Source organism: Rasamsonia byssochlamydoides (genome assembly GCF_041956645.1).
Source record: "Rasamsonia byssochlamydoides strain NRRL 3658 unplaced genomic scaffold VTN77scaffold_5, whole genome shotgun sequence".
Classification (NCBI taxonomy): domain Eukaryota; kingdom Fungi; phylum Ascomycota; class Eurotiomycetes; order Eurotiales; family Trichocomaceae; genus Rasamsonia; species Rasamsonia byssochlamydoides.
In genome coordinates, this window is record NW_027192388.1 from 481,303 (window position 1) to 495,505 (window position 14,203).

The 14,203-nt window shown below is 43.6% G+C and overlaps 3 protein-coding genes across 3 annotated transcripts; 2 read left to right on the forward strand and 1 right to left on the reverse strand.

Moving 5' to 3' along the window:
* Window positions 1-3,822: 3,822 nt before the first annotated feature.
* On the reverse strand, window positions 3,823-4,706 carry VTN77DRAFT_6533 (uncharacterized protein; the record flags this gene model as incomplete). The annotated part of the gene is made up of 3 exons (XM_069422822.1): window positions 3,823-4,364; window positions 4,414-4,497; window positions 4,685-4,706. The coding sequence occupies 3 exons, from the start codon at window positions 4,704-4,706 to the stop codon at window positions 3,823-3,825; spliced, it is 648 nt and encodes a 215-aa protein (XP_069281443.1).
* Window positions 4,707-8,709: 4,003 nt separating this feature from the next.
* VTN77DRAFT_6534 (uncharacterized protein) lies at window positions 8,710-9,528 on the forward strand (the record flags this gene model as incomplete). Its single annotated transcript, XM_069422823.1, has 1 exon — window positions 8,710-9,528. The coding sequence occupies one exon, from the start codon at window positions 8,710-8,712 to the stop codon at window positions 9,526-9,528; it is 819 nt and encodes a 272-aa protein (XP_069281444.1).
* A 1,699-nt stretch (window positions 9,529-11,227) lies between these two features.
* On the forward strand, window positions 11,228-12,115 carry VTN77DRAFT_6535 (uncharacterized protein; the record flags this gene model as incomplete). The annotated part of the gene is made up of 1 exon (XM_069422824.1): window positions 11,228-12,115. One exon carries the CDS (start codon window positions 11,228-11,230, stop codon window positions 12,113-12,115), a length of 888 nt encoding a protein of 295 aa, XP_069281445.1.
* Between the last annotated feature and the right edge of the window lie 2,088 nt (window positions 12,116-14,203).

Below are 14,203 nucleotides of genomic sequence, written 5' to 3' on the forward strand. Positions count from 1 at the left end.
GCTAAGAAGAGAGAAATACTGGAGAAGTGATATTCGATAGTAGATCTGTCTGCAAGCAGGTACAATCTCAACTTTGCGGGCATAAATATGAGGAGGAAGAAGCTTGGATTGTAGGAGATCTGGGTGAGCGGGCTTAAGAGCGAAGTAGCCAGCCCTAACCCTGGGCCCTAAGCCCTAGACCGGCCAGGCAGCTGACCTACGCCGGGATACAGTACTGTATCAACCAGGCAGGTAGTTTCAGAGAGCGCGATTCCTTAGACGAATGGATGCATTATCCAGTGTATACATCTACAGACAGGCTTAAATATGTCATATGTCAGCGTTTGCAATCTCTGCCCATCTACCGCGGACAATGAACCCCTAATTACCGGCAGTACTGAAACAAAGGTCTCGGATCGAGTCGAAGTTACTGGAATGATGATCTTCGCCTATATAATGGGTGTAGATGCAGTAGGGATCGTTCAGAATGTACCGTTATTCCAGATCGTTCGAATCCAGTCTTTACTGCAGTATCTATGTATCTCTTTGGAAGGTCTGTTTCCAATCCGAATTTTTATGGTTAGTTTAAATGCCCAATTACGAACCAAAAAACAAAACAACAAACCAGAATTCGTCTAGGAATACTAGTATAATATTAAGTAAGAGAGATCTAACAAACCAACTCCTAAAGCTAGAGAAATAAGTATAATAGTAATAATAATGAGTTACCTTTTCCTTCCTCATCTAAACCCTAATTTTCAGGGAGGGTAATTTTACAAGAACCTGCCCAGAGACGAGACTTATATAGTCCAACTTTAAATGAAAAAAAAAATTGTAAGATGTAGAAATAATATCACTATGTCCTCAATAATGGCCTTATTAATCCATAGGTAGGAAAGCATCTGAATGGGTAAACTAAACTACAAGCGGAGTTAGTTACAAGCCCTGCTAAGGGGAAACAAAAGGAGGATTTTCAGAATTTATTATATTAGGGGGTGATACTAGCATAGGGTCAGATAGAAGGAATATTTCTATAAGGATATTATTATAATGCTGAAGAAATGTGCCTAAGTTGAATCCTTACCAAACTACAAGGCTATATGGATATCTTCAGAGCTATAGGCATCATTCATTATATTAGGTCTAGCAACTAGAGGAGGATTTGTTAGGATTGCTGGTAGGCCTTGCTGTAAGTATGCCAATAAGTATATCTGATTTGCCATTCTGGAGAAACAAAAGAGACATTTAGGAATTTTCTTTTCAGAGTTACATGTTATTTGCCCTCCCACATTGGCTGGTACTCTGAGGTAGCTTTATATAGGCAGTCATCCGCAGAGCCGCTTAGCAGTTCCATACTTTAGATGGCTTTTTGGAGCGCTCCAACTATTAATACAGCGGCTGAATTCAATTTCACATTGGCTACAACATCTCAATTACGACTCTTTTCGCCAAATCCATAAATAAATGCCAATAGAATATTGTCTAAAGGCGTCAGCTCTGACAATATATGGAGTAAATGTACCATTAGTCACAAGGTCGACCAATCAGTGAGACTGTGTCAGCGACCGCTCTACTGAGGCTGCGAAAATGGGTGTCAGGTAAGCGCTTTGACCTGTCGCTAGAGGCATCAGGCCTATGAGACATATCCCTTGCGACGCAAACGATAACGAGGTTCAGTCCACTATGAGCGTTCGCGCGTTGATGCCTAGAACAGAGTGGTGGGACACTTGGCTGCTTCCTAAACAGAGTGGTTGCGTCGAGTCCCTGCCTGTGGGTAACGTAACAATTCTCTTTCCTTGCTTGTCTACAGCATGAGCCATCGGCATCTACTAAGAATGGTGCTAGTTGGCTTGGTAAGGCGCCTACAGAGTCTCTGAGTAAGGCTGCAACGTTGCAGATCACACGTCAGCGCTGGTCCATGCGAGCCAATAGATGCTAAAAGAATACTACAGCCTGTTCATCTCCCTTTCCGCAGGCAATGATCTTAAATCGGTATCGAAGGGTATCATTCTCGTATAGCTCGTTCAAGATGGCTCACACAAACTTGTCTATGGTATCACGTTCGAAGAATTGAAGCCCTATTTTTGAGCTTATTGTTTCAATATCTTTATGGACAAGTTCCAACTAATACAGTAATGGCGAAAGGGCATTATGAGGTGAAAGTTGATTCCTCATCAAATATATCCCAGATTCTTTCTTAGAGGTCAGGGAATTAATTCTAAGGCACAATGCATTAGGAATAGATTCTATTAACAGGATTCACCATATCTCCTTATATTGTTAATATTGCATCTTTATTAACATAAATGGCTAAGGAAATTTTGTAGCACCTATTAAGGAGACAAAACAGCATGTTCTGTCCAACTTACTGTTTAGCTTCTTTGCAGTATTATTGCTCTTCTATAAGCTATTATTATAATCTTATAATCTCTTCATCCATGATGGCAGAGTGGACTGGGTCAATCCTTCAGTATCAGTCTATTCTTTAGTAATAGGCAGGGCAACTAGAAGTAAGACTTATGGAATGGTTAGTAGGTTATTATTAATAATGTTATCTAGTCTCTAGTGGAATTAGCTCCCTAGTAGAATATGTCTTCTATTCTAGGAAAGCCTCTACTTAGATTAAGGCTCTGATATAGCAAGACATATTTATATTAAGTGCCTACCTAATGCAAAGGTCATATGGCCTTGAAGACTACTACTTTTTTTTGGATTAGCAGTGTATTAGGGTCTTCAGCATTTTTATATTATAATATATAGTATTTATAAAAACTTACCTAAGAGAAAAAGATTAAAAGGTAGGGGAAAAAATAAAAAAAATGCTTTCTATATAAGTACTAGATGGTTCAAGTAAATATAAAATAAGGTAGATGAATGCCACCTGAATATTGCCAGAGCCATGGCTGAACAAGGCGGTATGATGCTACCTCCACATATAACCACAACTGGTGAACACGACCATATTTTTGCTGTTGTATGTATCATATTTTTCATTTTGTTTATGTATTTTTTTTTTTCGTTTAAGCTAGTTAAGGCCATATTGTTTAACTTCCAGGAGTTAGAATCAACGTCACAACGTACCAGTACTTCTAAGCATCTATCATCAATAATAGGAGAGAATTCACTTCCTGCACTTAAAAAAAAATCCAGGAGACTATCACTATCAACATGCATAAATAATAACCCTAACTCGGAAAACATCCCATCCCATCCTTGCCATCCATCTGAGAGATCAGCTCGTACCTGAGTCAACGCGGTGCTGGTAGTCAAGTGATCCATATTATTATTATTATTATTATTGTACGGATGAAGCCAACACGCCTCAATACTGTCAGCGCCTAGGAGACCTAAGTGGTAGCCTTCGGAGAATTCGCTAAACGCCGTGATTTACAGCGCTGCTTCATAAGGCCAACGTCCCTTGACGAAATGAAGCTGTTCGCCTTCCATCCTTCTTCCTTCTTGTAGGAGATGTGACTAAGAATGGAAGTCTGGCCTCTTACAAGGAAGGCATCACCCGTAGAAACACGTTCTGCCTTCCACGTGACACACAGGAAGAATGCTTGCTTTGCATTGCTCGGCGGGTTTCCTGCGTCGCTCGGCCAGTTTGGAGAGAATTCGCCGAGCCAGAACAGAGTGCGTTTCTGATAGCGAGGTTTCTACATAGAAATTGACCACTACATCGTCCATACAAGCCGAGTGTGATTATTTGTTGACTGAATTGAGTATGCCAGGAATGCTGATTGTAATTGAAAGATACATCTCGCCACAGAAAATCCAGAAAATTGTCTTATATGTCCATCAATCTAGCATATATCTACCCCCAAATAAGGAACGACCAATTAGCTAGTATGTCAGGGACGCTTTCGCGGCCGTATACCGGATCAAATCCGCGATGGCGAGCGTCGTCTCCCTGTCACTGGGGAGGACATGGCCCTGGCCATGCTCGTAGAGCTTTGCCGTCCGTTGATCGCACAGCTTGGACAACCCCATGCTTTCATGACGCCATCGATCCTTCGTGCCCATGACATGGAGGCTAGGCACATGGATGATCTGGCCATCGACCTCGGGGTCGAACATCCTCGTCCCGTCCTGATTGAAGGGGAGCCCTCCGCAGATGAAGACGGCGAACTTGAATAGGTTGTTGCTGCTGCTGTTGTTGTTCTGTGGAGCATCTCGCGTCATCGACGAGTGGTGGTGGTATACCAGGAGGGAGGACGCGAGCGCAGCTCCTTGGGAGAACCCGACAACGCCGTCGAACGGGCCTTCTTCGACGACTGACAGGATGTATTCCATCGCCTCTTTTACGGTCTCCCGTGGTAGGTTCTGCTTCGTGCTGTCCCAGGCATACCACCCTCGGAAAGGGCCGTCGAACAGGGCTTCGACACCTAAATAGTTAGTGTCAAGAAAAGTGCTGAGATATATATAATACAGTACCTTCAGCTGGCGAGCTGTCGATTTCTCTGTCTATAAATTCGAACGAAACGGTTGAGTCTTTGCCCAGTTCATGGATCAGCGGACCTGGGCATAACCATCGTTAATCAGCGAGGAACCTTTTTTTTTAAAAAAAAAAAAAACAAAAAAAAATCGATCTCAACGGACCGAGCTGGATTTTGAATATCTGCGGAAGTTTAGTCGATTTTGCTTAGCGAAATTTCACAGCAAGGGTAGGGATGTACAGTACTTACCTCGGAAGTCGTTCCCGTACCATGGAGACAGAGCAGCCGCATGCTGTCAACTACTCGGGCAGGCTGGTAGATAGGGGTTCAAGTCTACTGTAGTGAATTCTCACGAGGCTGATTAAATGGGTGTCTCTGAAGTTGTATTGTAGTGGTGCTACTATCAGCTCAGCCTGGCCGGCGAATTCTTTTTTTTTTTAGAAAATTGCCCGAGCATTACATGGGTGATTCTCACTAAGTACACTTACCAGCCAACAAAATAGTCGAATGACCAGACCACAATACTGATCGTATGTCGCGGCGACAAGACTTTGAAGAATATACCTGCACGGCCACTGCCGAACTAGCAGTATCTATCTATCTACATATAATACAAGCCTCTCGAAGGGGGGTAATAAAGTCAGGTGACTAAAAGCTCATAAAATAACGTACTGTAGGCTATAGGGGTTTCTTATAGGCTTCACATAGGCCTTGCATCCCTAAAGCCTTATACCCAGATGCTCCGGACTTTCGGCCCTCCGCAAGCCTATAACGCAATGCTTTATAGAGCCTAAAAGGGTGAAAATCTAGTGAATAAGCGGATCTGACCAATCACATGTGCGGAAACCGCTTATTAAGCAAGATGTGGCCAAAAAAAACATGTATTTCCATTATAATAGAGTAAATAGATATCACATAGAGCTCGTAGAACAACTGTTGTGAAGCTATTCGCGCTTACTGGACTGTTATTTCTCTAAGCTAGGCTAACAACTAGTACACAAACTCCCAAATTCTTCTTCTTTTCTCACTGTTGAGACAGACCTCTTTATATGCTATCTAACTATAGGCTAGATCTGTATACAGGCTTCAAAGCCCATTATTTTATATCTCAATCTTATTAACTAGGCCACGAGACTAGTATTAGATTTAATTAATAATCGGCCTTGGATAAGACAATTGACTAGAATATGTGGCATATTGACAATCTATAAGAGCCTTATAAGCTCCCCCATTAGATATATCAGTAGAATCATAGTACTACCTTCTACAACACCACTAGAATAAATTAATAATAGTAACCTCACAGCGTCAGTGGTTGGCGATAGCTGCACCTATTCCAGCCCCCCAATTTGCAGATGTTGTATAGCGATGGGGTACTAATGAGGATATTCTCGGAGAGATACCGAATCGCACGGTTTCTAATAGCCAGGAGCAGCATGTCTGGTCCGGAGGGTTATTAAAATCATGGCATGATCCATTACTATTAAAACAGGGTAAGAATTGAAAGCTCCTTTCTATCAAAGGAGCAGGCCAAGGGTCAGAGAAAGGAGAGTAGAATCCCTTCTAGACGGCGGCTCAAATAATCGACTGAGATCCTGTAGGAGAACCCCCTTATTCTGGCCTCCCTAGATCTCTTGTAGTAAGATCTCCGGTAAAGTATGTAAAGAACCTTCTTAGAACCCTAGGAGGGACAGAGAACCCTTCAAAATAGAAACGATTCTCTGCTGGCAATATAATATACGAAATGATAAGCAAGAAGAAAGGCACAGACTGGCCTAGGCAGGCCGTTCTGCTGGCGAGAAGTTGGTTGTTATTGATAACTATCTACAGCCGACGGTGTTCTATATGCCTCCGCGAGGCATTACATAATTCTCCATTATACTATGAGCTTCCTATTCTTTCTTTTTATTTCGCTTTTATTTTCTTTCCTTTGTCTTTATATTTTCCGCTGTTGAAAATCTACTACCCCTATGATGAATAGTATACAAAGTAAGATCATTCGTGGTTGCCCATCCTTGCCATCTCAGCTATATAGAGAGGCCATTTCATTTTCCTCGGTTCTTTTTATAATATTGCCCTCAAAAACATACATTCCTTAATTACTTATATTTCTCTGGGAAACTATGGTTTCTCCTGAAGTCAAGAAAGGGGACTCTCGACCGGAGAAGGACCCAGAACTTGGTAGATACCTCTCCTCTTCGCTGGCCTTCGATCATATAATAAACAATGCTAGTTACTTACACAAGACACTAACAGAGGCCAATCGAGACATGTCGCAATCCTACACGAATGCCTTAGGCGTAAGTGCTGACGACTCCTCTATGAAACATGCCCTATCCATTAACAAACTTCTATAAAAGAGGCTTGTAGATTACATCATCATGCACAATAAATAAATCCGACCCATGGTCTAGAAACATTGCGTGGGTCCAATCACGTCATGTCATGGCATGTCATTTGCCGTCTGCTTCAGCCACTTCAGCCACTTCAGCCACTCGGATTGAAGCTCGTTCCAGGCCATGGTCCAGAACCGATTGGTCCACAGTGCTGGAACCCTACATTATCTAATTGATTATTATATAATATTTGCTGTCATTGTCATTAGGGTTGTAGTTCGGTTTTTTTTTTTGTCTGCTCTTGTGCTGTTCTCTCCGCGCAGCTCCCTCATCACATACTTGATATACAATCTGAATTTTTCAAATTAACGAGCATATCTGATATGGATATGTGTGCTCAATAATATCAATTGGTCGAAATGTGAATTCTAACCGGACGTGTGAACTGTGTATGTACATAATTATGAGTCCTGTGGAGTTGAATTGACCATGAAATTGATCCATTGCATTGACATTAATTAGGGCAACTAACAATGTCTTAAATTCATAAATCTTCAAAATTAAAGAATCCTCATGCTAGCACCCACTTCGCTCCATCTCAGCGTTAAATTAATTAACTCTGAATGGCAGGTTGAAATAATTTGGCCAGCGACCAGACCAGACCAGACCAGACCCAGGGCTTAGGGCAAGGGCTCAGGGCTCAGGGTCAGGGTCATTGCATTCGTCAGCGTTTGCGTGGCTAGGATACCTTTTTTTGATGACAATGACATCGAAGGCTGCGCCATCAATAAGACATGGCCAGTGGCTACTCATACTATGCTCCGTCTAGGACATCGGAACAAACACGAGGAAATAAAAAATGAAGAGTGGGAATTCAAACCCCTGAATAGACCGCCGATATTCCAGGGAAAAAAGATATTCCAAAGGGGAAGAAAAAAAAAAACCTGTTTATTATCCCTTCTCTTTATTCTATGGCCAGGTGTACCTGAATCAGTCACCAAGCTCCCAAACGAATTACATCCGGGCAACATCATTAAACAACATTGTTCATCTCCAAACCATCGTGCCAACTCCATATTTTAACATTGGCACAGATCATTCTCCTGTTTTGGAAGTCCATATTACTTCTTTTTGGAGGAAGTGATAGTCTGCAGGCTGCGAAAGCAGAGTTAGAGCCTCCGCTTAAAATCCCGGATGATGAGGCTTCTCGCTTATATTCAAAATAACGACACCTTGCCGATGCACCATCCGATCTGTCCGGGGCATTGAACTGGAACCCATGGATATGTTACCCTCCCATCGCATGGCAATTTCGGCGACAGCCAATAATAGAACGAGGTTGAATTTCGCTGTTCCAGATCTGTAAAAGCTTGTTCCAGACCCATTGGATCAATTTAAGGTACCTACTCCGTACCTAGGTCTGGAACGTTGTACCCTCCAACATTCCAGAAGCAAAGAAAACATCCAATATCTGGAACCGTGGCTTGGGGCAGCCAGGGACCAACCATACATTGGCTAATCTAACGAATCGATGGAGACGTGGCTGATGCGATCCATACCCTGGTTCTAACCTTCTGGGAATTTTCCGAACCAGGGTTCGTGATAATACGCAGCGCCATGGCTTGCGTTGTCCAGAATGTTTAGTTACCAGCTTCATAGCACACGATGATTTCAGGGGTCGGTTCGTCTCTGGAAAAACTTTCTGTGCATTTATATTAGAAGAGAGATGTCGCTTCTCTGAGTTGCGACATCTTTTTCCCTTCCTTTTATTTCAACCATCACATATCTTAGACCACTTCCACTCCTTTGTCATTGTATATATACTTCCCTCTGGTCACTCGTTTGAATTGTCTGCCGAACAGCAGCGATCAGCCTTTCTTTCAAATCGCTTGAAGCGAAGTCCACCAAGTATATCGATATTTACTTTCTGTACACATAACAGACATTATACCGCCAACATGCGCATCACCAAGTCCTTTCTGCTGTTCGCCGCCCTGGCCTCCGGCACTCTGGCCCGTATGCACGGTCATGCAGGGCGCCATGCCCATCTCAACAGACGTTCCGGTTCACCGTCTTCAGCGGCAGCTGCATCCTCACCGACGCCCGCCTCCTCCTCTTCCTCCAACTGGTTGTCAACTCCCGTCAACGGCATCTTCTCTACCCTAGGCTTCGGCGGATCAACCAGCTCCAGTGGTAGCGGCGACACATACGAGGGAAACGTCGGCAACCCCTGGGGTAGCAACATCATCGAAGTCTCCGCCAGCGATGCCTCGCAGTATAAATATGTGGCGCAGTTCACCGGCAGCAACACGGAACCTTGGACGGTTGTCTTCTGGAACAAGTACGGCCCAGACGGCAAGATGGACGGCTGGTACGGTCATTCCGCTCTGAGCTTCACTTTGCAGGCCGGCGAAACCAAGTATGTGGCCTTTGCCGAGGACTCCCAGGGCGGTTGGGGTGCTGCTCCGGGTAGCACTCTGCCCACCGACAAGAACGGCGGATACTCGTGCACGTGGGGAGAATTCGACTTCGGAAACACGGCCAACAATGGATGGTCTGGTTATGATGTTTCGGCGATTCAGGCCCAAGCTGCTGGACAGACGGTGCAGGGGATGAAGATCTGCCAGGCCCCCTCGACGGATTGTTCTTACATCACGACGAATGCGGGAGAGGTTGTCAATGCTTATACCCAAGCGACGGCTTCGCAGGGTGGTATTGGTGGCAACATCCCTGCAGGACCGGTGCGTCTGACTGTGCAGATTGATTATAACGGTTGATCAGTGGTCAGATTTGCATGTGAACATATAGATATACCTGTTTTGCGTTTGAAGAGACCAGCAGTCATTGATACGAGGCTTTTTGAACCAAGCTGTTGAGGTCTGACGCTGTCACCCTTGATTGCATAGAGCGATTAGCCTTCTCAGATGTACTGGTAGTTTGCCAGCAATAGCACTTTGAAACATCATAAGAATGAGGTCGCTATGATCAAGATTTTGTGAGTGCATGAGACCACACAAGGAAAAGACGGGCATCCTACCTTCGGCAATCGAGTTTGGAGCCGTCTCTCAGGCTTTCGAAGTGTCGGTTGTGCCTTAATTTTGCTGGTCAAATGCCGGAATTTATGAAGGTAATGGAGCCTTGTTCAATCGCTGCATCGTCAACATCAGAGCAAGGACGTACTGTCGAATCGTCTGTTTCACAGAAGCACGCCTTAGTGCTGTCAGTGACATGTCAAATCAAATCCCCCCAAGAACTGACTGGTGGTGAAGTCAACATGCAAAAGGCACTGTCGATTCAGAAATCATCTTGAACCGAAGATTAAAACGTTTGTCCAAGCTGTGAGATGCCGTCAACCTTGAAATTTTATCAGCACGGAGGATGTGACGTAATCAGCCCGTATTTACTTATAACTACTTCACGAGCATACTTCCTCCCGCGTATTCTCCCTTCGCCTTCACTTTTATCTTTTGGAATACCGTGAAGATGAAATTCGTCTAATTCCAAATTCGAGGGTTTCCGACAGCAACCAATAACAATGGACCCTGCGTCCGGAGCTTATGATTTTGTCGTCGTTGGCGGTCAGTGTTCCACGACCGCATCGCCATGATTGAATAAATAACCATCCATATCTAACGTGTCGATCAATATAGGTGGACCGGCCGGCTGCGCGATTGCTTCTCGACTTGCGAATACAGCAAAGAGGCCCAAGGTTCTGTTATTAGAGGCCGGTGGTGAGAGTTCAGACGAGACCCTCCGAGTAGACGGCAAAAGATGGGCAGCTTTCAAGAATGCGGAATAGAACTGGGGATATGAGACCTTGCCTCAGGAGCATTGTCATAACCGCGTCATTAACTACTCCCGCGGACGGGGTCTCGGAGGTAGCAGCGCGATCAATTTCAGCGTCTATACCGTAGGCTACCGCGATGATTACAACCGGTGGGCAAAACTCGTTGGCGATGACTTCTTCACTTGGGAGAGGATGAAACCGAGGTTGAAGAGTCTTGAAAGCTTTCATGGAGAGATCTTAACCAAAGAGAATCAGAAATATGCTGCACCCAGCCCATCTGATCATGGAACCCAGGGCCCTCTTCACGTTGGCTATGCTCCCGAATGGGAAAAGGATCTCCCGCATGTACTGGATATTTTTAAAGAAGCTGGTTTCCACCGCAATTTGGACCATAACTCGGGAAATCCTCTTGGGATGGGGATTGCGATCAACTCGGCATATAAAGGTCGCATGACAACGGCCGCAGATCTGCTGACAGGTCACCCGGACAATCTGACGATCCTCACAAATACGCCAGTCCATCGAGTGGTTCTGCAGGACAAAAGGGCAGTTGGGGTGGAGTCCAATGGCAAGCGCTGTTCGCATAGTCCCTCTGATGCGATACTTCCGTTCACTGAAACATTTATCTAGATCCGGCCACAAAAGAAGTGATCCTCTCGGCAGGCAGTCTCGACACGCCGAAGATTCTGATGCTTTCAGGGACTGGGCCTGCAGCCCAGCTGGAAAAGCGCCGAATTACTGTGATTCAGCATCTTCCAGCCGTTGGTCAGGGCCTCCGCGACCATGGTCTTGTGCCCCTCGTCTTTCTTCGGAAAGACAATGCCACGGACCGTGGTGCTTTCTATGGTAGTCAGGAGGCAATGGACACCGCGATGGATCAGTGGAAGAAATCTCACACTGGTCCGTGGACGACCTTTGCCTGCCAGCTGGGGATTGGGTATTTCAAGTCTGATAAGATCACAGCATCCGATGAATTCAAAATGCTCCCAGCCGACGAGCAAGAGTTCTTACTTCAAGACACCGTCCCCCATCATGAGTTCCTGACTCATTTTCCGTATCACATGTTGGTTCGCCATTGGCCTCAGGAGCATATGAATTATAGCTGCTTGCTGGTGTTTCTGCTTAATGGCCAGAGTCGTGGGGAAGTCACGCTCCAGTTATCAAATCCCGATGATCCTCTTCTCTTCGATCCGAAGATGCTCTCGCATCCTTTTGACTGTCGTGTTGCCGTGGAGGCCACCCGTCATCTCCTCCAGGTGGTGAAGCATCCTGCATTCATAAAGGACAATGTGGCCGAGCTGATTGGGCCGAGGTCGGAGTCTGAGGAGGATCTCTTGGAGTTCTGGAGAGAAAATATTTGTTCAAGTTTCCACATGACCGGAACCGTGAAAATTGGTAAGGTCGATGATGTCGACGCAGGCGTTGACAGCAAATTTCGTGTCTTGAGAATTGATTGTCTTCGGGTCGCAGATATGAGTGTGGTGCCCCTGTTGCCAAACAATCATCCGCAAGCGACAGCATATGTCACGGGCGTGTCATGTGCGGAGACCCTAATTGAGGAATACAACCTAGCCTGAGAAAGAAAGCACTCCATCAGTAGATATCTAGGAAAGTTGCCAGTCATCACCATTATTTACCATAGATTCGGGATTAGCTATGAATAAGAAATCCCAGAAGAATATCACACTGTGAAAAAAAAAAGGACCTCAATGCCTGTGCTGCGCTAGAGGGAGTCTTACTCGATTCCCGTAATAGCTATTCCCATACACAAAAGAGCTATAATATATTCCCTCATTGTTTCACCACGATATTTTCTTTTCTTTTCCTTTTCTTTTTCTTCTTTTACTATTCTTTCTCTTTTCTTAATATATATATATGTAGAATCACTAACCAGAGAGCACCACGAAGAACGACTTCATTTCACTACATGCAGAAAGGGTAAAAAAAGCTTTAATATTAATTAGATACATCGATACAATACAGAAGAAGAAGAAGAAGAAGAAGAAGAAGAAGAGTGAACATGTCGGCCAAACACACAGAGAGAGAGAAAGCCCCAGACTTTGAATTAGTTAGTGAGTTATGGTCTTACTTATTATATAGTACCTAGAAGGAAATAAAGGATCATATAATTTCCTAGTATAAAAGAATGTCCTCTAGAGCTACCAATAAATTATATAAAACACTCCCATATATTTGCTTAATGGTTTGCAGACACAAGACCGTCTAATGCAATTTCTGAACAAGAAAAGCTATAAAATGATAATTAGGTAGATCCATACAACACAGACGAAGAAGGAGAAGAAGAAGGAAAGGACCACATCTTGACAACACTAATACTAGGTAGAACTCTATCTATATTATATAAATAGGCATTCCTGCCCATATTCAATTTGATGTAATGCCATGATTTGATGCTCTATGAAAAATAAAAAAAAGGCGCTTGTCGTAGATGTTCTCATCAGTTGCCGGTTTGCACTGTAGCTCTGAAACCAACACACATATCTACCTTATTAATGAAAAAAAATCAGAAAAGAAAAGAAAGGAAAGATCAATTAGGTGAGTCCAAAAAATGTAACAGGAAAATTAAAAGCATTCGATTGAATAAAGATGATTCATCTATTTACTCGATATTGAATGCACCTTCCTCTTCCCCTCTTGATAATAATTACATGCCTTAGTAATTGCCAAATAAGAAGTTAAGAAAAAAAAAAGAAAAGAAAAGAAAAAGAGAATAATATAATTGTAAGAAATACTCTAGAAAAACGATACGATTATTATTATTTATCTTGTAAGTGAATATCATCACTAAAGTAGACGGCATTAAAGACGAAGACCGCTCCAGGTGTGGTCGATTAGGTAGTCTATAATTGCTACCTAGTAAGTAATATAGTAAGTAATGTGGCTGTCAGGCTGTCTGTCTGTCTGCTCTGCGTTGTTTTTTTATTCTTGCGGAATTTCGGACCAGCAGACCAACCAATTAATATATTCAACATATCTACTATTTCCCTCACAGAAAGAACTAGAATCATCTTAGTGGAGACCTACTTGAGCCTGTCTGCCTGACGTGACATGATGGATGTCTTCTGTCGAAATCAGGAATTGGGAATTGGGAATATCGGGAAACATTAATTAAACTAAATTAATAATTTAAATGGGACTAAAGACAAGGTTAAAGGAAACAAGCAATGACGGTGCGGTTAGTCTTGCGGTAGAATAAATAAGAATATATTAATTAATTAATTACGTAGCACTCTAAATGAATGGCTTTCAGAGGAGGACGCGTATGCGGCCCATTATCTCTTTCCAGGAACGCTATTTAGTTACTGCACTTATTTACCCCAGATTAATACCCCATACTCCATACTCCCGTACGGGCCGTACCTCTTTTCAGCCTTAATATGTAAAACGCTTTTTTACCTGCACGAATCGGCATTCATCCACAAGGTGGGGAGTACAGAGTACCTGAATGAATAGGTGATATTAGCCTAAACTCCCTATATACTATTACTCCGGATTGCACTTTTGTTTTTGTTTCATTTCCTTTCCCCACACGATAGGAGGCGGTTTCCGGGCCGGGCCGTTGCTAGTAGGCACCGTAATGTACCTACATGGGTAAACAGTGAGTGTCATGTATGGGGTAATAATTAGTTAGTTAGATTGGATTT